At 41.5% G+C, this 25,399-nt stretch overlaps 1 protein-coding gene across 1 annotated transcript in view; it reads right to left on the bottom strand.

Moving 5' to 3' along the window:
* Positions 1-24,780, bottom strand: part of lonp1 (lon peptidase 1, mitochondrial) — a 55,784-nt gene extending 31,004 nt beyond the window's left edge. The window contains exons 1-9 of the mRNA XM_072244433.1: positions 24,285-24,780; positions 21,612-21,700; positions 19,486-19,605; positions 17,898-18,132; positions 15,935-15,996; positions 13,057-13,186; positions 9,799-9,882; positions 6,260-6,480; positions 860-998 (exon numbers count right to left, since the gene is read on the bottom strand). Coding sequence (XP_072100534.1) covers positions 860-998; positions 6,260-6,480; positions 9,799-9,882; positions 13,057-13,186; positions 15,935-15,996; positions 17,898-18,132; positions 19,486-19,605; positions 21,612-21,700; positions 24,285-24,764 — 1,560 coding nt within the window. The 5' untranslated portion in view covers positions 24,765-24,780. The remainder of the gene's footprint in view (positions 1-859; positions 999-6,259; positions 6,481-9,798; positions 9,883-13,056; positions 13,187-15,934; positions 15,997-17,897; positions 18,133-19,485; positions 19,606-21,611; positions 21,701-24,284) is intronic.
* Positions 24,781-25,399: the final 619 nt, after the last annotated feature.

Genomic DNA, 25,399 nt, shown 5'->3' on the forward strand with positions numbered 1-25,399 from the left:
ATGGTTTCCTTCCAATTTTATGTTATATAAATATGATTTGGCGGTTGTTGCTTTTTTTCTTCTTTTATATCTATAAATGATTGTAAGACGTATTGCTCCAGGCGTTAGTTCCTAATGGTTTTTTTTTCTCTTTTTTTGTTTTATAGTTAGTGGGGTTTTTTTTAGTTAGCTGGGGATCTTTTTTTCCCTTCTTTTCCTTTTATAAATTTTTTTTCATTAGCATATGTAAGTTTTTTTTTCAGTTTTATTAATTATATACATAGTAATTTGTTGAATTTCTGTATTTTATAGCTGTAGAAGATTATATATTAATAAAAAGATTTAAAATGGAATTAAATGAGTAAGCAGAGCCTTTCCCCAATATAACCTAAATTTAAAACACACAGGAAGAATGAGGTGATACCTAGCAGAACTCAGAAGGCAGACACGCAAGTGCAATCTGCTGAGTCAGTTAAAAGCAGGGTTTGGTTACATTCAGAACATCTTAAACCCAAGCTCCAAGCCAGAGTCCAAATAACTCCAACTAGGATCTATAATTAGCTTCACTGATTCCCACGGGAAAAATGCCCAGCAACCTACACAACTACTCCCTGTAGGGAAACAGGTCATGTCTTTCAGAACTACTGATAAATGATCATCGACGTGAATCCTATTTCTCTTGCCACAAATGCTACCCAAGATGCTGAAAATTTCCAGCATGTTTAAGTTTCTATTCCAAATTTTCAGCATCTAATTTTTCCCTGGGTTCAATACGAGTCCAAACTGTTCAAGTGAAATCAATACAGGCTATAAATCTGTATGTCAACACAAATCATTGACCCTTGGGTCTGACTGATTAACAAGCCTATGCAACTCGTACCAGGATGCGTTTTTTGACCTCTTCCATGCCATAATGATCTTCTTCCAGCACCTCCTGTGCTCGTTTCAAATCCACATTTTCCTCACTGCATTTTCCCCAAGGCATTGTTGTCAGCCAGTCCAAGTAATTTCGGGTTACGCTAAAGGAGATGAAATGGAAACAGAATGTCAGCAAGAAAAAAATAATATTATTTTAAGTTGAATTTAAAATTTGATTATACTACTTAAAATTTGTTATGAATTAATTTAAAAATACTGAACAGTTATCTTATTGAGTTGAAGTTTGCATTGACTTGTACCCACTGAACCCTGATACAACTTGATCTGTGTTCAGGTTTTTTTCTTATGTTAGACTAGAAGTTTGACTGCAGTAAAAATAAGCCCAGAGTCACCAAGATTTTAAGCTCTAATTTCTAAGCAAAGGTCTGTAGACTGACATGCACTTGCAAAATTTTCAGCATACTACAGTGCGACACAAGTATTTGAAATGTATTTAATGGATTATAAGATTGTAAGAGATAGGAGTAGAATTAAGCCATTTGGCCCCTCAAGACTTCTCTGCCATTCTATCGTGGTTGATTTATTATCCCCTCAATCTCATTCTCCTGCCTTCTCCCCATAGTTAGTAAACACGACAAAGTTTAAATAACTATCAACCTCTGCTTTCAATATACCCAGTGACTTGGCTTCCACAGCCATCTATGAAACAAGCTGCTGGATGAAGTGGTAGAGGTAGGTACAATTATGACATTTAAAAGACATTTGGACCGCACATGGATAAGAAAGGCCCAAAGGGACATGGTACAAAGACAGGCCGATGGGCTCAGTTCAGACAGAAAACTTGGTTGTTATACGTGATGTTAGAAAGTTTGTGAACACTGAACCCTCTACTTCTGCATAAATATGACCTAAAATGTAATCAGATCTTCACACAAGTCCTAAAACTAGATAAAGAGAACTCAATTAAGTAAATAACACAAAAACATTACACTTGTTCATTTATTTATTGAGGAAAATGATCCAATATTACATGTACTTGTTGGAAAAAGTATGTGAACCTTTTGGGTAATGTCTTCTGCAAAAGCTATTTGGAGTCAGGTGTTCCAAACAATGAGATGAGATTGGAAGTGTGGGTTGTGGAGGTGCCCTGTCCTATAAAAAAAAGACACACAAAGTGAGGTTACTGACAGAGCCTGCTCTTCTCAAGAAAGATCTGTTCATGTGCATCATGTCTTAATCAAATCAATTTTCAGAGGACCTTAGAAGAATTGTAGATGCATGAAGCTGAAAAGAGCTACGAAAACATTTCTGAAGACCCGAGGATTCATCAGTCTACAAAATTGTCTACAAATGGAGGAAACACAGCACTGTTGCTACTCTCCCTAGGCATGGGCATCCTGCAAAGATCACATCAAGAGCACAATGTTCAATGCTGAAGGAGGTGAAAAAGAACCTCAGGATAACAGCAAAAGACCTGTAGAAATCTCTAGAGCTTGCTAAAGTCTCTGTTCATGTGTCCACTATAGGAAAAACACTGAACAAGAATGGCGTTCATGGAAGGACGCTTTGCTTTCCAAGGAAAAACACTGCCGCACGTCTCAAGTTTGCAAATAGCCACCTGGATGTTCTGCAACGCTTCTGGTACAATGTTCTGTGCACAGCTGAGACAAAAGTTGAACTTGGCAGAAATGCATATTGCTATGTTTGGAGGGAAAAAGGAACTGCGCACCAACACCAAAACCTCATCCTAACTGTGAAGCATCGTGGTTTGGGGCTGCTTTGCTGCCTCAGGGTCTGGACAGCTTGCAATCAGTGAGGAAACAATGAATTCAAAATTGCATCAAGACATTTTACAGGAGAATGTCAGGGAAACAGTACGTCACCTGAAGCATATTACAAGTTAGATAATGCAACAAGACAATGATCCAAAAAAAAAGAGCAAATCAACAACAGAATAGTTTAAAAAGAAGAAAATTTGTGCTTTGGAATGGCAGATTCAAAGTCCTGACCTTAATCCTATAGGAATGTTGGGGAAGGACTGGAAGCAAGCAGTTCATGCAAGGAAGCCCACCAACATCACAGAGTTGAAGCAGCTTTGTAAGGACGAATGGCCTAAAATCCCTCCAATCTGATGTGCAGGACTGATCAATGGTTATTGGAACCATCTGGTTGAAGTTATTGCTGTACAAGGAGGTCACACCAGTTACTGAAAGCAAAGATTCACATACTTTTTCCAACAAATAGATGTAATACTGGATTATTTTTCTCAATAAATAAATGAACAAGTATAATGTTTTTGTGTTATTTACTTAGTTGGGTTCTCTTTATTTAGTTTTAGAACGCGTGAATATTTGATCACATTTTAGATCATATTTATGCAGAAAGAGAGACAATTCTACAGGGTTCACAAAGTTTCCAACACCACTGTATACGAGTAGCATGTCTGCAATCTTCTGACAAGCAGACTTGCACTTCAGTGCACTGACAGCTCAAATTGATATGCTACGTTACCTCACGTATTATAACTGACTACATGTCATAATTAATAGTAAATCTCATTTGCCATAAGATAAGAGTTAGCACGGTAAAATGTAAAATCACTGTAGTTGTAAGCAGCCTAAATAGCACACTGCTATTTTGAAGAAATGATACGGTCACTATTGGATTGTATTCAGCTGCCTACATGCATTCTTTGTTTCCCGCTGAGCTGTTCATTACCATCTTTCACCTCAGTATGCAAGAATTGGCAGCTAGATTATCAAGTAAACAGGATAGTGGTTCTCCCAAGATTTGAGTAGAAGTAGGTACAGAACTCCCAGGAATCCTGAAGCGACTAGATCAACTCAACATAGTAAAGCACCACAGTCGCATAGCAGTCAGCATGATGCTACTATAGCTTAGAGCATCGGAGTTCAATGCCAACGTTCTCTGTACAGAGTCCCTATGTGCCCTCCCCATGGAATGCTTGCATTTTCTCTAGGTCCTCCGGCTTCTTCCCACAGTCCAAAGACGTACAAAGTAGGTTAATAGGTCATTGTAAACCATCCGGTGATTAGGTTAGGATAAAATCAGGGTCATTAGGGGTTGTGGGGCGGTGTGGCTTGAATATTCCATGCTGTATCTCTAAATATATTCAGTAAATAAAAATACATTTATAGATTCTCACTGAAATGGTATATAATTACAAACTGGCTCACATGACTTTAATGCGTCTTCCCAACTTTTAATTGCTCCATGAATTTTAAGTCCAATTTTAACTTAATATTGTTGTTTCAGCATTTGCTCATTTTCTTGGCATATCCTTTTGAATCTACGTATCATCTATTTCCTATCAGACTACTTTAATCCTTTCATATGGTTTCACTAAGATCAATAATTATATAAATGTTTTTCTTTGAAAATTACTACAGAAATTAAATTTCAAAAGAAATCTTCATATGAGATTGACATTCTGAAAGGCACATACACAAGTTATTTAAAATTAGACTGTCAACCTTTTATTGCAGAGAATATTTCAACCCATTTTGACTTTTCACTGCAATTTAACTGCTCGTCGCTATTTTGCTCTTACAATTATATTTTAATTCATCAACTCCAGGAATGTATTTTCTTCACCATCTTTCACATAACAGGGTGTTCAAAACAATGCCTGAGGTGATTGTGGTACCAAGTTAAACTAATTGATTCTGCCAGAATATAGTCCATATTCCTCCATCCTCTACCCATTCATGTGCCTGCCTAAATACCTCTTAAAAGTTATCATATCTTCCCAACAGTGGGTTTCGAGCCCTCCCGTTTTCTGTGTTAAAAAAAAACAACTGCCTTCCAAATCTCCTTTAAACTTTCCCCCTTTCACTTTAAGTTTGTGTCCTTGAGTATTGGATATTTCCATCCTGGGGAAAAGACCATATACCAAATTATGCCTCTTATAATTTTATCAACTGCAATTAAGTCTCCCCTCAGCCTTTAAAACTCCAGAGAAAATAATCCAGTTTCTCCAATTTTTCCTTATTGCTAATAGCCTCCAATTCTGGTGACCTTACTTTGCACCTCTCCAAAGCCTCCATTTTCTTGCTATAATGGGGAGGACAGAAATGAATGCAATATTCGAGATGCAGGCTAACCAGAGTTTCATGAAGCTGCAACATCGAGACTCTTGAAATCTGTGCCTCAATTAATAAAGGCAAGTATACCATATGCCTTGCTCATCACCCTATCCACTCGTGCGGCCACTTTCTGGGAACTATGGACTTTGACCCCAAGAACCTTCTGTACATTAACACTGTTAAAAGTCTTGCCATTAAGAATGTACAGTATCTTTACATTTGATCTTCCAGTTTACAACACTTTGCACTGGGCTGGATTAAGCTCCATTGTCATTTTCTCTGCCCATATTTCCACCTGATACATCTCACTGTATCATTTGACAAACTTCCTCATTATTTTCAACACACAAAATGCAGGAGGGAGTCAGCAAGTCAGGCAGCATCTATTGAAGCAAATACATGGTCAACGTTTCAGGCTGCGACCCTTCATCAGGACTGCAAAGGAAGGAAGAAGCCAGAATAAGGTGGAGAGAAGGGAAGGAATAAAAGCTGGCAAGTGAAGCCAGGTGAGGGGAAGGTGGGTGGGATGAAGGGAGAAGCTGGAAGGTGATAGGTGAAAAAAGTAAAGGGCTGAAGAAGGAATGTGATAAGAGAGGCCAGTTGACCATGGGAGAAAGGAAAGAGGAGGGACATCAGAGAGAGGCGATGGGCAGGTGAGGAGAAGGGGTATGAGGAACCAGAATGGGGATTGGAAAAGGAGGGAAAGGGGAGGGAGGAAAAATTACCAAAAAGTTAGAGAAATCAATGTTCATGCCACCAGGCTGGAGGCCACCCAGATGGAATATGAAGTGTTGCCCCTCCAACCTGAGAGTGGCCTCATTGTGGCAGCAAAGGAAGCTATAGATTGACTTGTCAGAATGGAAATGAAGAGTGGAATTAAAATGGGTGGGCACCGGGAAATCCTGATGGCCTGAAGGAGCATGATCTGATCATGATCTTGATGAAGGGTCTCGGCCTGAAACGTCAACTGTTTATTCCCAACCGGCTGAGTTCCTCCAGCATTTTGTGTCTATTGCTCTAAGAGTAACTGCTTAATGCTCTGGATTTCCAGCCTCCGCAGAATCTCGTGTTTCTCATTATTCATAAATCCCTTAGTTTTTGTGTCATTTGTAAGCTCACTTATCATACCACCTAAATTTTTGTCCAATCATTTATACATGCCACAAACAGATTTTACCAAACTTCAAATTTTCTCTCTACCAAAATAAAGCTGAAGAAATGTTCCATTCCCTTCAATAAAAGAACAGTAAGGAAACTGGAAAAAGTGTATCTGTAAAAATCTGCGGGAATCTCACTTGAACTCAGAGGAATGATTATCAAGCAAGTTGAGTTTGTTCAGTTCTTCATCAATAACCTCCATGACATGCTTCGGAATAACCAATTCCTTCAGCCTTTCTCGAAACTTCTCCTCAATGGCATCTTTATCTTCCTTCTCCAGCCCCAGCTCCTTTTTAATAATCTTCAACTGCTCTTGAAGTAAGTACTTACGATGAGTCTGCTTAATCTTCTCTTCGACCTAAGAATGAACAAAGTCACTGAATTTTAGAAAAGCAAGCAAGTGTATTTGTATCACACTTTTCAATAGTTTCTTAAGGTTGTTATAGCCGGGGTGGTAATGGAAACAAACTTCCATTACCCATTAAATGCTCCCGATGGCATGCGCCTCAAATACCCTCTGACAACCAAGTCCAGGTCCTGACCTCCACGTGTGACTTAGCTACTAAGCCCAGCGGAACTGTTTCTACTGACAGCAGAAGAGACAAAGGCAGCTTACTGACACCTTAAACTCAGTCACTTCGGGCAGATGGGGCTCGTCAGCTGTGGTTGGCAGCTCATCTAGGAGAGTGAAAATTCTGTTCTCAAACCTCTACTGTCTTGTGGCTATACCCACTTATGGGGGAAGGCTTCGGGAGTAAACCCTGAGGGAAAAATTCGGAGCTGGAATCCCTGAGGCAGCCCTACATTGAGTTCAATGTTGACTGGTAACTCCTGCAATGCTGCTGGTACCAAACTGTATTGGTCTCTGTCATTCCTTTGGGTTCGTTAGTTGTGTGGAGAGGGGGAGCGTGCTACATGGGCAATAGCTTGCTCTCCATATCATACTACCCAGACTTGCACATCTAGACAACTAGGACACAATATCCATGGTCGACTCTGACTGTCGGAGGCCCACACCTCACTTTCCAAACAAAAGGCACTTTAAAGTGCTTTACGTAGAACAAGAGACAAAAATCAAACATTAAATTTCAGACAATATTAAGAGTATAAAATCAGACAAAAATAGATATGATTAATTTAAGTTACAGTGCAGAAGATTCTAGTTAAAAGCTATAGCGAAAAGAAAAGTTTCAGGCCTCAATTTAAAAGAGCATAAAACTGGGGCAGACTTCAGATCCTCTGGAAGGTTATTCCAGATACATGGAGCATAGTCACAAAAAGCGGCTTCACCAGGTTTAGTTTTGACCCTGGAGATGGAAGCAGACCTGTCCCAGACAACCTGAGAGCTCAGTAAGGTTTATAATGTAGCAAGAGATCAGAGATGGATTTTGGCCCTACACTATTCACTGCTTTATAAACCAGTGGTAATATTTTTAAGTCAATCTTCTGATGGATAGGAAGCCAGTGTAGCAATCTGAGAACTGGAGTGATCCCCACCAGTAACGCCTCAAAGCTCTCCATTTCTTTCTGGAGACCAGACCCAACCAGTTCCCCTCCACCACCACTCTCCTCTGTCTGGCAGAACTGGTCCTCACTCTCAATAATTTCTCCTTTAGCTCCTCCCACATCCTTCAAACAAAAGGTGTAGCCATGGGCACTTGCATGGGTCCCAGGTAGGCCTGTCTTTTTGTCAGCTACGTGGAATAGTCTATGTTCCAAGCCTACACCGGAGTCACTCCCCCTTTACCTACGCTACATCGATGACTGCATTGATGCTGTTTCCTCTGCCTCCAATTTCCACCCTGCCCTCAGATTTACCTGGTCCATTTCTGACACCTTCCTTTCCTTTCTTGATCTCTGTCTCCATCTCTGGAGACAACTTATCCACTGATGTATATTATAAACCCACTAACACTCACAGCTACCTAAACGATACCTCTTCTTACTGTTACTTGTAAAAATGCCATCTCCTTCTCGCAATTCCTCCGTCTCCGTCGCATCTGCTCTCAGCATGAGGCACTTCTTTCCAGAACTAATGAGATATCCTCCTTCTTCAAAGAAAGGGGCTTCCCTTTCTCCACTATCAACACTAACCTCAAACGCACCTCTTTCCATTCTGCGCATGTCTGCTCTCACCCCATCCTCCTGCCACCCCACCAGGGATAGGGTTCCTCTTGTCCTCACCTACCACCCCACCAGCCTCTGCGTCCAGCACATAATTCTCTGAAACTTCCGCCACCTCCAACAGGATCTCGCCACCAAGCACATCTTTCCCTTGCTCCCTACTTTCTGCAGAGATTGCTCCCTAAGCGATTCCCTCTTCCCATTCATCACTCCCCACTGATGTCCCTCCTGGCACTTACCCTTGCAAGCAGAACAAGTGCTACACCTGACCTACACCACCTCCCTCACTACCATTCAGGGCCCCAAACAGTCCTTCCAGGTGAGGCGACACATTACCTGTGAGTCTGCTGGGGTCATATACTGTATCTGGTGCTCCCGGTGTGGCCTCTTGCATATCGGTGAGACTCAACCAGATTGGGAGACCACTTCACCGAGCACCTACACTCTGTCCACCAGAAAAAGCGGGATCTCCTAGTAGCAACCCATTTTAATTCCACTTCCCAGTCCCATTCCAACATGTCAATCCATGGCCTTCCCTACTGTCACAATGAGGCCACACTCAGGTTGAAGGAGCAACACCTTACATTCCACATGTGTAGCCTCCAACCTGATGGCATGAACATCAATTTCTCAAACTTCCAGTAATGGCTAACCACCACCCCCCCCACCATTCCCCAACCCTTTTTCCCCTCTCTCACCTTATGTCTTTGCCTGCCCATCGCCTCTCTCTGGTGCTCCTCCCCTTTTCTTTCCTCCATGGCCTTCTTTTCTCTCCTATTAGATCCCCCCTTCTCCAGTCCTGTATCTCTTTCACCAATCAACTCCCCAGCTCTTTACTTCACTCCTCCCCCTCCCAGTTTCACCTATCACCTTGTTTCTCCCTCCCCTCCCCCCACCTTCTAACTGACTCCTCATCTTTTTTACCTCCAGTCCTGCTGAAGGGTCTCTGCCTGTAATGTCAACTATACTCTTTTCCATAGATGCTGCCTGGCCTGCTGAGTTCCTCCAGTATTTTGTGTGTGCTGACTGAGTACGTTCTACCTTCTTGGTCTTAGGGAGGACTCTAGCAGCAGCGTTCTGAATGAACTGCAGCAGTCTGAGGATCAACTCTGTAAATCAGAAAAAAACTAACAGCACTCAGGTGTTGTTTTTAAATATTTAAAATAATTTTAAAATGTTATGAAAGCTTGAAAAATCAGAGCAAATATGCCTGCTGGAGATCTAAACAAATACTCGCCCAGTGCAATACCAGGCTTACATTTTCTACCTCTGGAATGAGTTGAATTCAAGAAGAGGAGAAGCTATAACTGGCTTTAAGGTTTCCAAGCTAGAAATAACAAACAGATCTTCAGCTCAAGGTCACTGGGAAACAAATGCAAAAATGAACTTGGTGGTACATTCAATGATTGATAGTTATTGTGATTTATACAGAAATAAGTGGAAGAACTTGATATTGTAAATAGGTTGCAACGTGGCAAGAATTAATAATACAAACGTTCGTAGGTTAGAAACAGGAGAGAAAGGCAAGATCACAAATAAGATGACTAATTACCTCTCTCCCAAGGCGCTGCTGAAGCTTGCTCAATTCAAACTCTTTTTTCAACAGAGACAATGCCTTATAGAGTCGCTTTGGAATCTAAACATAGGGACAAAAGAAGCAACACACCCAAGCATTTCATATATATTCTTTAAAAAAATCTATCGACAAGAAGAATTCAATTTCCCTATTATGCATTCAATTATACAATATGCCGTATTAATATTGGAGTTGTGGGGACAATTTGTTGGCAGCATAGTTCAAAGTAAGTTTATTATCGAAGTACATACATATCACCATTTACTGTGCAACCCTGAGATTCATTTTCTTGTGGACATACTCAATAAATCCAACAACCATAACAGAATCGATGAAGGACTACACCAACAGGGCAGATAACCAGTGTGCAAAAGACAACAAACTGTACAAATACAAAAAGAAGGAAAAAAAGGAAATGATAATAAGTAATAAATAGCCAGAACATGAGATGAAGAGCCCTTGAAAGAGGGTCCATAGCTTGTGGGAACAGTTCAGTGATAGGGCAAGTGAAGTTGAGTGAAATTACCCCCTCTGGTCAAGAGCCTGATGGTTGAGGGGTAGTAACTGTTCCTGAACGTGGTGGTGTGAGTTCTGAGGCTCATGTACCTTTTTCCTGATAGCAGCAGTGAGAGCATGATCTGGGTGGTAGGGGTCCCTGATGATGGATGCTGCTTTTCTGTGACAATGTTGCATGTAGATGTGCTCCTCCTGAAGTCAATAATAAACTCCTTGGTCTTACTGACATTGATTAAAAGGCTGTTGCTGTGGCACCACTCAGCCAGATTTTTAATCTCCCTCCTATATTCATCACCATCTTTGATTCAGCCTACAACAGTGGTGTCATCAAACATTTGACATTGGAGCTGTGCTTGGCCACACAGTCATGAGTGTAAAGTGAGTAGAGCAGGGGGCTAAGCACACAGCCTTGTGGTGCACCTGTTCTGATGGTGATTGTGGAGGAGATATTGTTGTATATCTGAAGTGACTGAAGTGAGGAAATCAAGGATCCAATTGCACAATGAGATATTGGGGCCAAGGTCCTGAAGCTTCTTTGACTAGTTTTGAGGGGATTATAGTATTGAATGCCGTAGTGTAGTTGATAAAGAGCATCCTGAAGTATTCTTCTTTGCCAACCAGATGTTCCAGGGTTGAGTGAAGGAACAATGAAGGAAAAGTAGTATGAACAAAAGCCAAATGTGTCAATGGCAGTTGGAAAATGTACTTAGAGATGTTTTTGAAAAGGTGAAATAAGCAACAGAAAGGAACTGTGATATGAAGAGAAATTCAAAAAGTAGGGTTCAGGTTTGGGATAAAGATGGGGGAGAAAAACCTGGATGACTAAAAAGTGCAGGCGGGTCTAGACTGAGATGGGGGGGATAGATATAGCTTCAAATGGAATTGGAGAAAAACAATTAATAAACAAACAGAATGAGAGTCTGCAACAAATGCTCTTCAAAAGAGTCATCAACACAGATTCATGAGGAAATCTGCAGATGCTGGAAATTCAAGCAACACACATAAAAGTTGCTGGTGAATGCAGCAGGCCAGGCAGCATCTCTAGGAAGAGGTACGGTTGACATTTCGGGCCAAGACCCTTCGTCAGGACTAACTGAAAGAAGAGCTAGTAAGAGATTTGAAAGTGGTAAGGGGAGGGGGAGATACAAAATGATAGAAGAAGACAGGAGGGGGAGGGATGGAGCCAAGAGCTGGACAGTTGATTGGCAAAAGGGATATGAGAGGATCATGGGACGGGAGGCCTAGGGAGAAAGAAAAGGGGGGGGGGGACCAGAGGATGGGCAAGGGGTATAGTGAGGGGACAGAGGGAGAAAAAGGAGAGAGAGAAGAAGAATGTGTGTATATAAATAAATAACGGATGGGGTACAAGGGGGAGGCGGGGCATTAACAGAAGTTTGGGAAGTCAATGTTCATGCCATCAGGTTGGAGGCTTCCCAGACGGAATATAATGTGTTGTTCCTCCAGCCTGAGTGTGGCTTCATCTATACAGTAGAGGAGGCCACGGACAGGCATATCAGAATGGGAATGGGACGTGGGACTGTATCCAGTGCTCCCCATGTGGCCTTCTGTATACTGGCGAGACCCGACGCAGACCGGGAGATCGTTTTGCTAAACACCTACGCTCTGTCCGTCAGAGAAAGCAGCATCTTCCAGTGGCCACACATTTTAATTCCACGTCCCATTCCCATTCTGATATGTCTATCCACGGCCTCCTCTACTGTACAGATGAAGCCACACTCAGGTTGGAGGAACAACACCTTATATTCCGTCTGGGAAGCCTCCAACCTGATGGCATGAACATTGACTTCTCAAACTTCCGCTAATGCCCCACCTCTCCCTTGTACCCCATCCGTTATTTATTTATATACACACATTCTTTTTCTCTCTCTCTCTCCTTTTTCTCCCTCTGTCCCTCTCACTATACCCCTTGCCCATCCTCTGGGTTTTTCCCCCCCTCCCCCTTTTCTTTCTCCCTGGGCCTCCTGTCCCATGATCCTCTCATATCCCTTTTGCCAATTATCTGTCCAGCTCTTGGCTCCATCCCTCCCCCTCCTGTCTTCTCCTATCATTTTGGATCTCCCCCTCCCCCTCCCACTTTCAAATCTCTTACTAGCTCTTCTTTCAGTTAGTCCTGACGAAGGGTCTCAGCCCGAAACGTCGACTGTATCTCTTCCTAGAGATGCTGCCTGGCCTGCTGTGTTCACCAGCAACTTCTATGTGTGATGCTTCAACACAGATTCTGTAATTTTAACACATTTTTTCACTTGACAGCAAAATTCATTTTAAAATACAACACATGAATATTTGAATCTTTGATCAATTCAGTTTATCATATTGAAGCTTTCAAGGTCATTGTTTTCAAGCTGGCTCTTTATCACAGAACTCAAAAAATAACATAAAAAGGAGAAACTATTGGATTGTGTAAAGAAAAAGCTCATCAATACTCTTAAGAGAACAAACCACGTTTATCCAAATGCCCTATTTGTGACTCCATTCTTACAACATTATGACCAAGTCTAAACTGTCACCATTACCATAAAAATGCCACAACAAATCACTTTTGCTGTTCTGACTGTTCCTGATCAGAGTAGGGCTGCAAATAATGCCTCCAATCGATTTGTCCAATATGTTATATCAGTAACAACAATAACACGGGAAAAGGCCAAACCCAAAATGGGCTTGGTTTAAATATCAGGACAACCTGAACTGACATCTTACGTTGGTCTCCTCCAGAACTTCTTGCAGTTCATGTGATTCTGCACCTGTGAGAGCAGCTCCCATGTCACTTAAATAAATTGGGTTGTCCACTACCCTTTGTCCTGCCTGCATCATCTGAAGTACCGATTCTCTGAAAAATAGCATGGACAATTTCACATTTAAAGTGAGGTAAAGTAATGACATTAATACTATTTTAAACAAAATCAAAGAATTATTTTTCTTAGCACCCAAGAGAAGCAAGCAGAAACCTCCTCAAACCTCTTCCACCATCCAATAAGATGATGGCCGATTCAGTCTTACTCCCAACATTACCTTCCTGCTCATTCCCTTATCCCTTAGTTCCCTTGATGCCAATTTCCACCTGATTGCATTGAATAACTTGGCTTCTATAGATGAGGAAGAGAATTCTTGATCTCCCAATCTACCTCATTGTGCCCTTGCACTTTATTTATCTGCATTGCACCTTCTCTGCAGCTGCTGTACTCTGCATGCTGTTTTCTTTTTACTACCGATGTACACATGCATGGCGTGATCTTATTCCGTAATTTGAAACCATTTTGAGGTAAAACCTCCAAGCATCCATTCTGTCAATCCTTATCAGAATCTTCCATGTTCCACTGTTTCTCTAATCAGCTTCGGCACAGCTGCTTCAATCTTACTTCACACATCAACTCCTTCAGTCCAGGAATTAACCTAGTGAACCCTTGCTGCATTGTTTCTAATGCATGCAAACGATTTCTTAAATACGGAGATCAAACCTCTACATAGTACTTCAAATATTGTCTACCTGCTACCTTGCAAGATTACAGAAAATCCTCCCTGGTCAAATACTCTTATCCCAATAAATGGTAACATTCCAATCATCATCATTATGTGCTTTGTTATATGATGTGGGCGATCGTGGTCTTATTCATGACTATGATTGTTCTTGGCAAATATTTCTACAAAAGAGGTTTGCCATTGTCTTCTTCTGGGCAGTGTCTTTACAAGATGGGTGACTCTTCAGAGGATGCCTGCCTGGCATCACTGGTCCATAACCAGGACTTGTGACATGCACCAGTTACTCATATGATCATCCACCACCAGCTCCCATGGCTTCATGTGTCCCTGATCTGGTGGGGGGGGGGGGGGGGCTAAGCAGGTGCTTGCTCAAGGGTGACCTGCAGGCTAGCAGAGGGAAGGAGCACCTTACACCTCCTTTGGTATGAAGATATATCTCCATCCCACCACCCAAACATTCCAACAGCCTTTCTAAGTACCGGCATGCTCTCTTGCTGTACCTGCATACTTGCTGAAGAATTACAACCCCTAGATCAATAAGTAGAACAAAATATTGTCTCACACTGTTTAAAAAAATAATCTTACTTCCAATGGATAACCTTGTATTTTCTCACAATACTCCATCTGGAGGAGGAGAAGATGGCGGCGCGACGCAGCTCGCAGCGGCCACTCGGATGGTGATGTCTGTTATTTATCAAGTAGGGTGCCGTGCACAATCCTGATTTGATGGAGACGGACGTGAGAGCATGGAGGAACATCTGGTGAAACTTCTGAAATGCCTGCTTCACTACTGCTGCTCCTGTGTGATCCAGAATCTTCAGAGGGGAAGGCCCCGAGTCCTCATCTTTGCTTGTTGCTTGGCAGCCGGGGTGGGGTTGAAGCTCTCGGCAGAGGATGGTGCTCGGAGATGCTGTGTCGGAGGCTCGAAGTTTTCGGACGGACTCGGAGTCCGCTGTGGTCGGGTGCTTCCAATGGTGTTGTATCGGCAAGTTTGCGGCACTTGGAGATTCATGGCAGGGAGAATTTCTCCCTTCTGCTGCCCGCGTGAGATGATGAGGCTATTGGGACTTTGAGACTTTTTCCCCCCCAATGGTATTGCTTTGCACTGTTGTAACTATATGTTATAATTAACGCAACACACATCAAAGTTGCTGGTGAACGCAGCAGGCCAGGCAGCATCTGTAGGAAGAGGTGCAGTCGACGTTTCAGGCCGAGACCCTTCGTCAGGAACGTCGACTGCACCTCTTCCTACAGATGCTGCCTGGCCTGCTGTGTTCACCAGCAACTTTGATGTGTGTTGCTTGAATTTCCAGCATCTGCAGAATTCCTGTTGTATATGTTATAATTATGTGGTTTTGTAAGTTTTAGTCTTAGCTTGTCCTGTGTTTTCTTGTGATATCATTCTGGAGGAACGTTGTATCATTTTTTAATGCATGCATTTCTAAATGACAAACGAGGAACTGAATGTCCTCATAATCTAAACCTAAATCAACCTGATAAATAAATTCTCCACTCACTTAATTCATCTTTATCCTCCAAATTATAATGAACATAGAAAAGTTATTATGACAAAGGAGAGGAAGAAAATACTGTAAAACTCGTAATACCTCTAGGTGCATTAAAATGCATGATGTGGCCAAATTGCTGCTGCCCATCAATGTGCTGGAGCATAAAGTTATCTAATGCATATTTCCCTAGGAAAAGAGTCTACTTATAGCATGGAATTAAATAAATACTGGATTCCAGTATCCAAGTTGAAAAGAGCACCACCACATGGGAACATGCTTACCTTTTCCAAACTGTACACCAGGTTGTCCACACAGTAGTCAAATGATAAACTATGAAAGCATATCCCTTTTATACCTCCTACTGCCAGTGATAGGCAAATCAAATTCACAGCTGTTCCTATTGTCATTATTGCTCTAAAATCCTTTGGTACTTATTATTCTGTGCCATGCACAGTATTGTAATATACTTATTCTGCTACACTGGCTGTTTATCCCCCACCACCCCATTGCAAATACCTTAAGACATGAACAGATGAAAAAAAATTAAACCAGTGGTGTTAGACGAAAGTGCAGAATGTTCAAGCAATTACCTGTAAAGTGGATTCAGGGCAATGATATCACGTATAGTTTTCACAACTTCTGCTGTAAGTGCCTGTTTAAAAAATGCCAGTTAATATTTTTATTCACATTGAGAAAGATTTGTTTCAATCCATTTGGAGAAATAGTATTAAAAACTTTGTACATTTAAATAAATCTGCTGACATTTCAAGAAGATTTACAAATTGTTATTAAATCTTAATGGGCAGCATGATAGCACAGCTAACAGAGCTGCTGGTCTCATAATGGTAGTGATCCAGGTTCAGTCCTAACTTCTGAAGATGCCGGTGAGGTGCTTTCACGTTCTCCCTTTAACTACGTGTATTTCCTCTGGTTTTATCCTACATCCCAGACACGGAGGATGGCAGCTTAATTGGCTATTATAAATTGTCCCTGGTGTGTAGGCAGGTGGCAAGATCTAGGCAGATCTTGGGAACATGGGGGGATAAATGGATCCTTGATGGTTAAGCATCAGTGATCAAAGATTTGAGAGGCACCCCCAGAACTTGACCAAAATTCTGGAGATTAGCAAAGACCATGGCTACGAAGTGGAATCACTTTGAAGAGTGGAGAAGAAAACTATTGGCACCGTTATTTTTATTTGCATCATTGCCTAAATAATTTACTATAGAAAATTGCTGGAAAGCACAAGAGCAGGAACCATATGTTAAGTAAACATGAAATTACTGCAGGTTTGGGAAATGTAAAATAGCAATAATAAAAAAAAAATTGGAAATAGTGAGTGGGTCAGCCTGCATGTGGGAAAAGGAACAGAGATAACAGTTCCAGTCGAAGACTCTTCGTTAGAACTGGAAAGGAGACAAAAGGAAAGTGTTAAATTGCAAGAAAGATGACAGAGGGAGGATGTATCTGATAAGGTAAAACTAGGTGACCATGGAAATAAGCTGCAAACAAGCTTATCTAGTCACTGAGGGAATAGGAACGATTTTAGAATGAGAAGATTGACGAAATAATACAGGAATTGTGAAATTCTGAGCAGGAAGACATACGCAGCAGGCCAAGTTGGGCCTGTCCTCCACCTGCAGGTTAACATCTTATTAAGGACAAGGAGGGAAATAGATGCCATTGAGGGAGAACGAGGCAAGAAAGAAAGAAAGAGGTCCTTTTGGAGAACAGAGCACAGGCATTCCTGGAAGAGAAGTGGCAGTAAATGCAATAAACAAGGGATTTTCTTGCATTTTCTGATGCTTTACATTCAGTGCTCACAGTGTGGCTTCCTCTACATTGAGGAAACTAAACACAGTTTAGGTGACCACATAGTAGAGAACCTGTGTTCAGCCTAACCTTCCCAATACCTGCCACTTTAATTCTTCTTTCCACCCCGACCTATCCATCAGTGGTCACCTGCACCATTACAATGAGGCCCAACACAAGCCTGAGGAACAGCATCTCATCTTCTATTTGGGCATGTTGCAGTATTCCAGACTCAATATTGAAATTAATAACTTCAAGTAGGTACTTTGATTTCTTGGTCTGTATCAGTCATTCTTCTGTAACAGTAGCTGAACTGTATTTTTTTCTTTCCCCTCCAACAATGGAGGACATGCTCAGCCTGACCTGCCAGGCACGTTTCCCTGCTCTACATTTTGCAGCTCCCATTTTCTGCCCACGTTATTTTGTCTATATTTTTACTATTTAACTGCTCCTATTCACTTACTGACCAGATAATCTTGTTTATAGTTTATCCCCATCATCACCCCGGTTTACCTCATCAGAGACAGCCCTCGCCCACCTTTCGTATAGATTGGTCTTTCCCAGTTCTGACTAAGGGTTTGTAAATCAAAATTTTAAACTCTGTTTCTCTTCCCACAGATGTGGCCTGACATGCTGAGTATTTCCGACAGCTTCCACTCTTTGTTGTGTGAACGGAACTGAAGATAACACAACACAAATGCTTTGAGAATGTGACACTTCAGCATTACCATTTATACTTACTTTGACCTCTTCAGTAACCTGAAAGTCTTCATGAGAAACATTTTCCACCTCTACCATTAGAACTTCACCCATTGGGGGTAGATGGGATTCCACACTTAAGGACATCTCTGAGCTTTGGCCATTGGTTCTATCTACTCTGTCGGGCTTTTGTTTCTCCTGAGTTGGTTGATTCTGCTCAAATTCCCCAGGTACTGATTCATCAACCTCTACTTCCAGCTGCCTGGTTAACTGGATTCTGGGGAACAAAAATCAATAAACATTTTAGAGTCAACATAAGATAACAAAAAAAACATCATAGAAACCTAGAACCAATCAACTAAGGGCAACAAAATTGGCTCAGTGGGAACTCTATTTCTGCTGTCTCAAAATCCTGTGAGGTTAAACCCCAAAGACAATAATTCACTGGTAGTTCGTTGCTTTTAAAGTGCTTCAGGCCATTTTTGCTCCTCATGAATACCTTTATGGAACTAGGAACTCAAATGAAACAGAGAAGGAAATGTATTGAGACCTGCAAACATCTAAACAAGATTATTGATCACAGATTTATAGTTACTAGGTATCAAACAAAAATAGGAATTTTGAATGTTTTTAAATAAAGAACTATGGAACAAATTTTCAATAACAAGAATAGACAAGTCCTTTAGGAAAAGCAACATAAAAGGGCAGAAATTGCTGTATGCTGTCAACCTGACTTGCATTTTCTGTTTATATTTTAGCTTTTAGTTTTCTGGCCAAAACTTTAAATTTATTCAGTAATCTGTCACAACTATGAAAAAAATGCGGTGAGAAGTTACAATACAACTGATCACAAAATCCGGATGCATCACGGTTTGGTATGGCAACTGCTCTGCTCAAAACCATGAGAAATTGCAGACAGATTTAAATGTAGTTCAGTTCATCACACAAACCAACCTTCCCTTCACTGACTCTATCTACACTTCCCACTGCCTTGGGAAAGCAAGCAACTTAATTAAGAATCCACCCACCCCCGCCCAAATCTCTAGTAATTCCCTGTTTTCCCCTCTCCCATTGGGCAGAATATACAAAAGTTTAAGAGCATACATCACCAGGCTCAAGGACAGTTGCTATCCTGTTATCAGACTCTTGACAAGACCTCTCATACACTAAGTAACAAACTCGAGGTCATACCAATACCAAAATCAAAACAAGTCATTTTATTGAGTTGAGGGCAATTAAAATTTATTTATTGTGATACAGCATGGAACAGGCCCTTTCAACCCTGCGAGCCATGCTGCACTGATTTAATCCGAGCCCAATCACGGGACAATTTACAATGACCACTTAACCTACCAACCGGTACATCTTTGGATTCTGGGAGGAAACCGGAGCATCTGGTTTCAAGAAGAGAACATACAAACACCCTACAAGCAGCGGTGGGAATTGAACCTGGGTTGCCTGTACTGTAAAGTGTTCTGCTATGCGTTATATTATAAGCAACACACTTTATCAGAGAGAGGGAAGTTTATAGAACCTCACTTCTAACAATAAAAATCTTTAAAATGTAAACATGCGATTGTTTTTTTTAAACAGTAAGAAATGAGGTAATTCGATGCAATGTCTTACTTACCTTCTATGTCCCATTACAATCATGCGCAGTCTGTCTCCCAAATCCTGCATCTCATGGATCTGAACGAATGTTCCCGTTTGGTAAATCTCACCCAAACTTTCAACTACATCAGATTCATTGCTGTGTGTTGGCAGAAACAGAAACAAATATCATCCCTCTTACAGATTTCTAAACTCTGTATCACCGTTAAAGGTTTAAAAGAAAGCTGCAAAAAAATTAAGAATTTGAAAATAAATTTTTGACAGTACTCATATAAAACCAGTAAATTCTCCAAGTTTAAACATTAATTGCATTAAGCTCAATTGAAGACATCGAATCTGAGTGAGACAGAAATAAAGTAACAGATCTTTAATTTTTTTTTCCTTTCAACGTTATTCCCTCCTGTCCTGAAATTGTCTACCCAGCAACAAGTAGTCACACATTACATGTTGGCATTAACAGACTTTTATTACATTATCTTAATTCACTATCCATCCAGTGACTTTATAGTAGGAATCACTAGGAGAACAGCAGTGAAAAGTCAAGCTGATTACTTTTAATTTCTGATACGAGATCATGAACATTCATTGTTAAGCATTTCTCTAACCCACTGAGAATGCTGCCCCCCATGTAAATCCATGGAATTGAAGCTGCTTAATATTTAACCAAATACAGAACTGTGGGTAAATTTGAATTTTTATTAATTTATCAACCATTTAAGCCTCTGGGGAGCCATATGCAGCTACAAACATAGTACTGATTAATTTTATTTTGAAAAAAATTCTAAATTTTCCAGCTCCTCAAGTAAAGTTTGTGTAGAAATTTAGGGAAGGAAGAAATAGCTATTCATTTTAGTTGAAGACAGATAGCCTGTCTTCTGAAAACACTTCCATATCATTTTCACAAGGTTAATAGTAAAACACCGGTGACATTACTGCTCGTCAGTACTGGACTGACCTTCTAGGCTCAGAAATTTATTATCCTGCACAAACGGCCATGACTTATTCTCTAATTTTTAGGATATTTAGAAGGACTTTATAATCACACAGATTAGGAAAAAGTTATTAGCCTCACTGAGTCTTTGTAGATCTCTGAAAGATCTACCTATTGATTCCATTCCCTCGTTCTTTCTCCATTGCTCTACAAATTTCAGTGTCTGTCTACTAGAACTATTAACTTGCCTCAGCAACACAAAAGTCAGGCAGCATTTACAAGACCATAAGATATAGGAGCAAAATTGGGCCATTCAATCATGGCTGCTATTTTTTTTTAAAAAAACCTATTCTCCTGGCTTCTCTCCATAACTCCTAACCTCTTTACCAATCAAGAATCTATCAATACCTTAAATACATCCAATGACTTGGCCTCCACAGCCCTGTGGGGCAGCAAGTTCCATAGATTTACCATCCTCTGACTAGACTCTCCTGGTAATGGAAACATCCTCTCCATGGAACACTCTGCCTAGGCCTTTCAGTATTTAGTAGCTTTTAATAACTTCACCCCTCGGGGCCGGCTGGTGGTGCAATGACATTGGCGCCGGACCCGGAAGCGGAGGTTCCCAGGTTTGAAACCAGTCGGGTCCGCTCCTGAGTACACTTTCCATCCATGCCAGGTTGAGTGTTGAGATCGCAACTCGACCTCGTCAAATAAAAAAAAAGAGAAAAATATTGCGAAAATGTCTGTGTGAGGAGTGGCGCGTCACACAGTCTCTCTCTCACTCTGCGCCTTGTAAAAGTCATGAAAAAGGCATCATCACGGACGCATGCACAGACAGACTCGCACGCACACGCCAAAAAAAACTTCACCCCTCATCCTTCTGAAGTCCATTGAGTCCAGGCTCAGAGACATTAACATGTTATGCCTTTCATTTCCAAGATCATTCTTGTGAACCTCCTCTGGACCCTTTTCCAGTTACAGGGACACCACACCATGCAGCCAATGAACAGACAAACTCAGTCTAATTACTCTGCTCTCAGCTGCAGCATCAAATAACTCTGCAAAATTACATTTTCCCTTTCCAAGCCACAGTTTGTATCACTAGAGTATAGAACACATTTCTGAGTGTCCAGTGAAACAGCAGTTACGGAAACAGAGGGGAATAAACAATCAATGTTTCAGTCTGAGACCCTTCATCAGGACTCACTTACTTGTCATCTTTTTTAAGAAATACTCCTGCATATGGCAGAGCCAAACGCACTTTCCTTCGAAGCAGTTCCATCAACTTTTTATTTTTGACCTAAAAAGGAGTGAGCATTCATATTACTGTGATAGAAAATTATTTTAAATATTAAAAACCAAGGCCTCAAGTTTAGACCTGAAAGGAGCACTGCAACACACTTTTTACAGACAGATTCTATTGGTAATCAACATAACCTCAAAAGATGACTATATAAATTAGTTTGTAACTATTGAGGTATTTGCCACATTTCTCCGCAAGCGCTTGGCCCTGTCTCTTTTCTCCTTAGGATTCAGGAAGCAGCACTGGAACCCCTTGAGGATCTGTCAGTTCTCAAAGAATCCCAATGAGTGCCTTTCTCCCATTTATTTCCCTCTACTCCTTTCTTTCGATCTCTTTTACATGTCCACCAAAAGTTCAAACACCACTCAGACAGTAGCAGTGGTTGGGAGCTTTGCTCAGCGGCGTTAACAGCTCTGCCACTGTGCTGCCTAAAAGTAGTTCAAGTTAGCAACCATTATTTCTAAACAAGTTTCATCAGGTAACACATTAATTTCCCTGTCTAAGCCACCCACAGACAGTGATCAAGAACACTCTCTGACTCTGAGACTTGGCTGTCTTGAGCTTAGTACAAAATTACAATTGCAGGTTCAATGTTGTCATTTAAAGTTAAATTGGATAGATCCCTGGACAGGAAGGGAATGGAGGGTTATGGACCGAGTGCAGGTCGGTGGGACTAGGTGAGAGTAGGAGTTCGGCACAGACTAGAAGGGCCAAGATGACCTGTTTCTGTGCTGTAATTGTTATATGGTCATATGGTTTAATTACATGCTTTTACACGACCTAAAATAACATTACAGATTTTCTACTGTACAAGTGCCATTTTGCACCCATCAACTTCCATTTATTTGTCTCAAGGTTTCAGCAAAAAGCAGGGTAATAATCAGCTTATAAACAAACAGGACTACTCAATTAAATACACAGGCTGATTGACCTCCTTCAGCTTTATGACATCAGCAAAGCAAACTGATTATGAAAGTCACGAACACGAGGAAATCTGCAGATGCTGGAAATTCAAACAACACACATAAAAGTTGCTGGTGAACGCAGCAGGCCAGGCAGCATCTATAGGAAGAGGTACAGTCGACGTTTCGGGCCGAGACCCTTCGTCAGGACTAACTGAAAGAAGAGCTAGTAAGAGATTTGAAAGTGGGAGGGAGAGGGGGAGATCCGAAATGATAGGAGAAGACAGGAGGGGGAGGGACGAAGCCAAGAGCTGGACAGTTGATTGGCAAAAGGGATATGAGGGGATCATGGGACAGGAGGTGTAGGGAGAAAGAAAAGGGGGAGGGGGGAAGACCAGAGGATAGGCAAGGAACAGCGGGAGAAAAAGGAGAGAAAGAAAAAGAAAGTGTGTGTGTGTGTGTGTGTGTGTGTGTGTATATATATATATATATAAAAAAATATATAAAAAATAGATGGGGTACAAGAGGGAGGTGGGGCATTAGCGGAAGTTAGAGAAGTCGATGTTCATGCCATCAGGTTGGAGGCTACCCAGACGGAATATAAGGTGTTGTTCCTTCAACCTGAGTGTGGCTTCATCTTTACAGTAGAGGAGACCATGGATAGCAGAATAAGTCATTGAATAAGTTATCCACACAAAGCTCAACTGATAGCCTGGCAGCAGAAGGGAGACTAAGTTTTCTTATCCAAATGTTCTTAGAATATTCTAAATAAATTTTTAATCCATTAATGCAGAATCTTAAACAGTCTTGCAGTAAAATTCAAATTAGTTCTGAACATTCACTCAACTCCCCAAAGGTTCTTACTTACGGCACATCCGATGCAATTGCTTGCCTTGTATTGCATCAGACATGCAACAGCAGTAAAGATGGCCATATGAATAGGTTTACAATGAGTGACTCACCAACACTGGTTCCCCAAAGCCTCCCCAACAACAACAATGCTCCACAGGAGTGCAATGAAATATTCTCCACATGTTGAAGTTATGACACTTGAGACACAAAACATCTCCCCAGATGACAGCTTCTGTTTGATTAGCACTCAGTTCACCACTCCATCCACAAAGCTTAGGTTCTCTACCTGCTGTACATCTACGTGCCCTCCAATAAAGGCCCGTGATGAGACCTTTAAAATCATGGACCCCACACATCTTGGAAACTGTCTCTCAATGAAGGAGGCTGTTAATAATGAAATTTACCAGTATCAGAATTCCATCACCATCACTTGGAGGCGGGCGGGGGGGGGGTGGACTATAGAGTGGTTTATTAACTTCTCAAGGGCAATCGCAGCTCAGTCAATCAACCACACCTACAGCCCATTAATGAATTAAAACATGCACTCTATTATTTGCCTGCTTAAAATAATGGTTGCATGTTTATACATGGTTTTAAATTTAATTCTCATATTTCAAATAAAAGATCCACAGACCTTCCCACTGCTTTTTAAAAAAAATACATAATATTATTCTTCTCCGTGTTTTCAGTTGCATACTATTCACGTGTAAAGTTAGGACACCCCCATCCAGCCCAAAGGGATTCATCTAAACTTGTTAAACTAGATTATTGTATTTCGTGAACGAGTTGCTTTACTGAGTGTGAATGGCCTGCCGCGGACTTCTTACCTCGATAATTTTAATAAATCTGGGAAACACTGGATTCCTGGTGACTGCGATCAAGGGAACATTGGGGAAAACATCTGGCACGATCATGGGAGACAGCGCTGTCATGGCAGGAGCAGCAGCTCCATCCTCACCATCTCCCGCTCCGCCTTCCACACCATCATCCCCGGAGTGAATCGAATTACCTCCGCTCCTCTCGCTGAAGTCCTGGAAGCTTCGTGTCTGCTGGAAACGAGTACCGGGAGCGATGCCACTGCCACAGGCCGCATTAGTCACCCTGGTTACCGTCCAGCACTGTATGCAACCCAGTAAACGCTCAGGCGCAACTGAGTGCAACCGCTTTGTAAAACAAGCAGCAGCAGCTGCCCCAGATTTATTACCAACTGCAGCATGGCTGGGGACCGCAGTGGAAGAAGGACATCGAAACCTACCGCCTCCAGTGAACAAGCGACTCAGTGACCCGAGCCGCATGTACGCTGACATCTTGGACGCACATTAAACTCCCACAATGCGTCTGGACCAGTCAGGGACTTCCGGGAACCCCAATAACCCATCACAATTGGCCAATGTTGTCCGAGTAGGAGGGATCTTTCAAAACGATAGGCGGAGTTTCTCCTGGGGACTGCTGCTCAATCTTGTAAATCTGAGGAGTTGAAAAAAATCACTGCCAAAGGAAAGACTTTGCAGTTGCTTAAAATCTCATTAAAAAGAGCGTAAATATTACTTGTCAGGCAGTGTTTGGGGAAGATGAAAGGTTGCCGGTCTGATGCTGTCTGTAAGCTGTCAGTGCAATTGAACCCCAGAGATTTGATTAATAAAAATTATGTTTTTTCGATGCCATTGTTTCTGTCATGCACCTAGCCCTGATACATCTAGAAAACAAGGACACTTATGTCAGAATGCTCTTTCTGGATTTCAGTTTGGCATTCAACACTATTGTCCCACAGACCTTGGTGGCATTCAATACTATTGTCCCACAGACCTTGGTGAGCAAACTCCTACTCCTTGGTCTAAATACACAACTGTGCAACTGGGTGTTGGACTTCCATCCAACAAATAGTCTGAATGCACAGCCGCTCCTCCCTCCCTGTCACCATGGGTGCTCCCCAGGGTTCTGT

This window comes from Mobula birostris, chromosome 26 (assembly GCF_030028105.1).
Source record: "Mobula birostris isolate sMobBir1 chromosome 26, sMobBir1.hap1, whole genome shotgun sequence".
Taxonomy (NCBI): Eukaryota; Metazoa; Chordata; class Chondrichthyes; order Myliobatiformes; family Myliobatidae; genus Mobula; species Mobula birostris.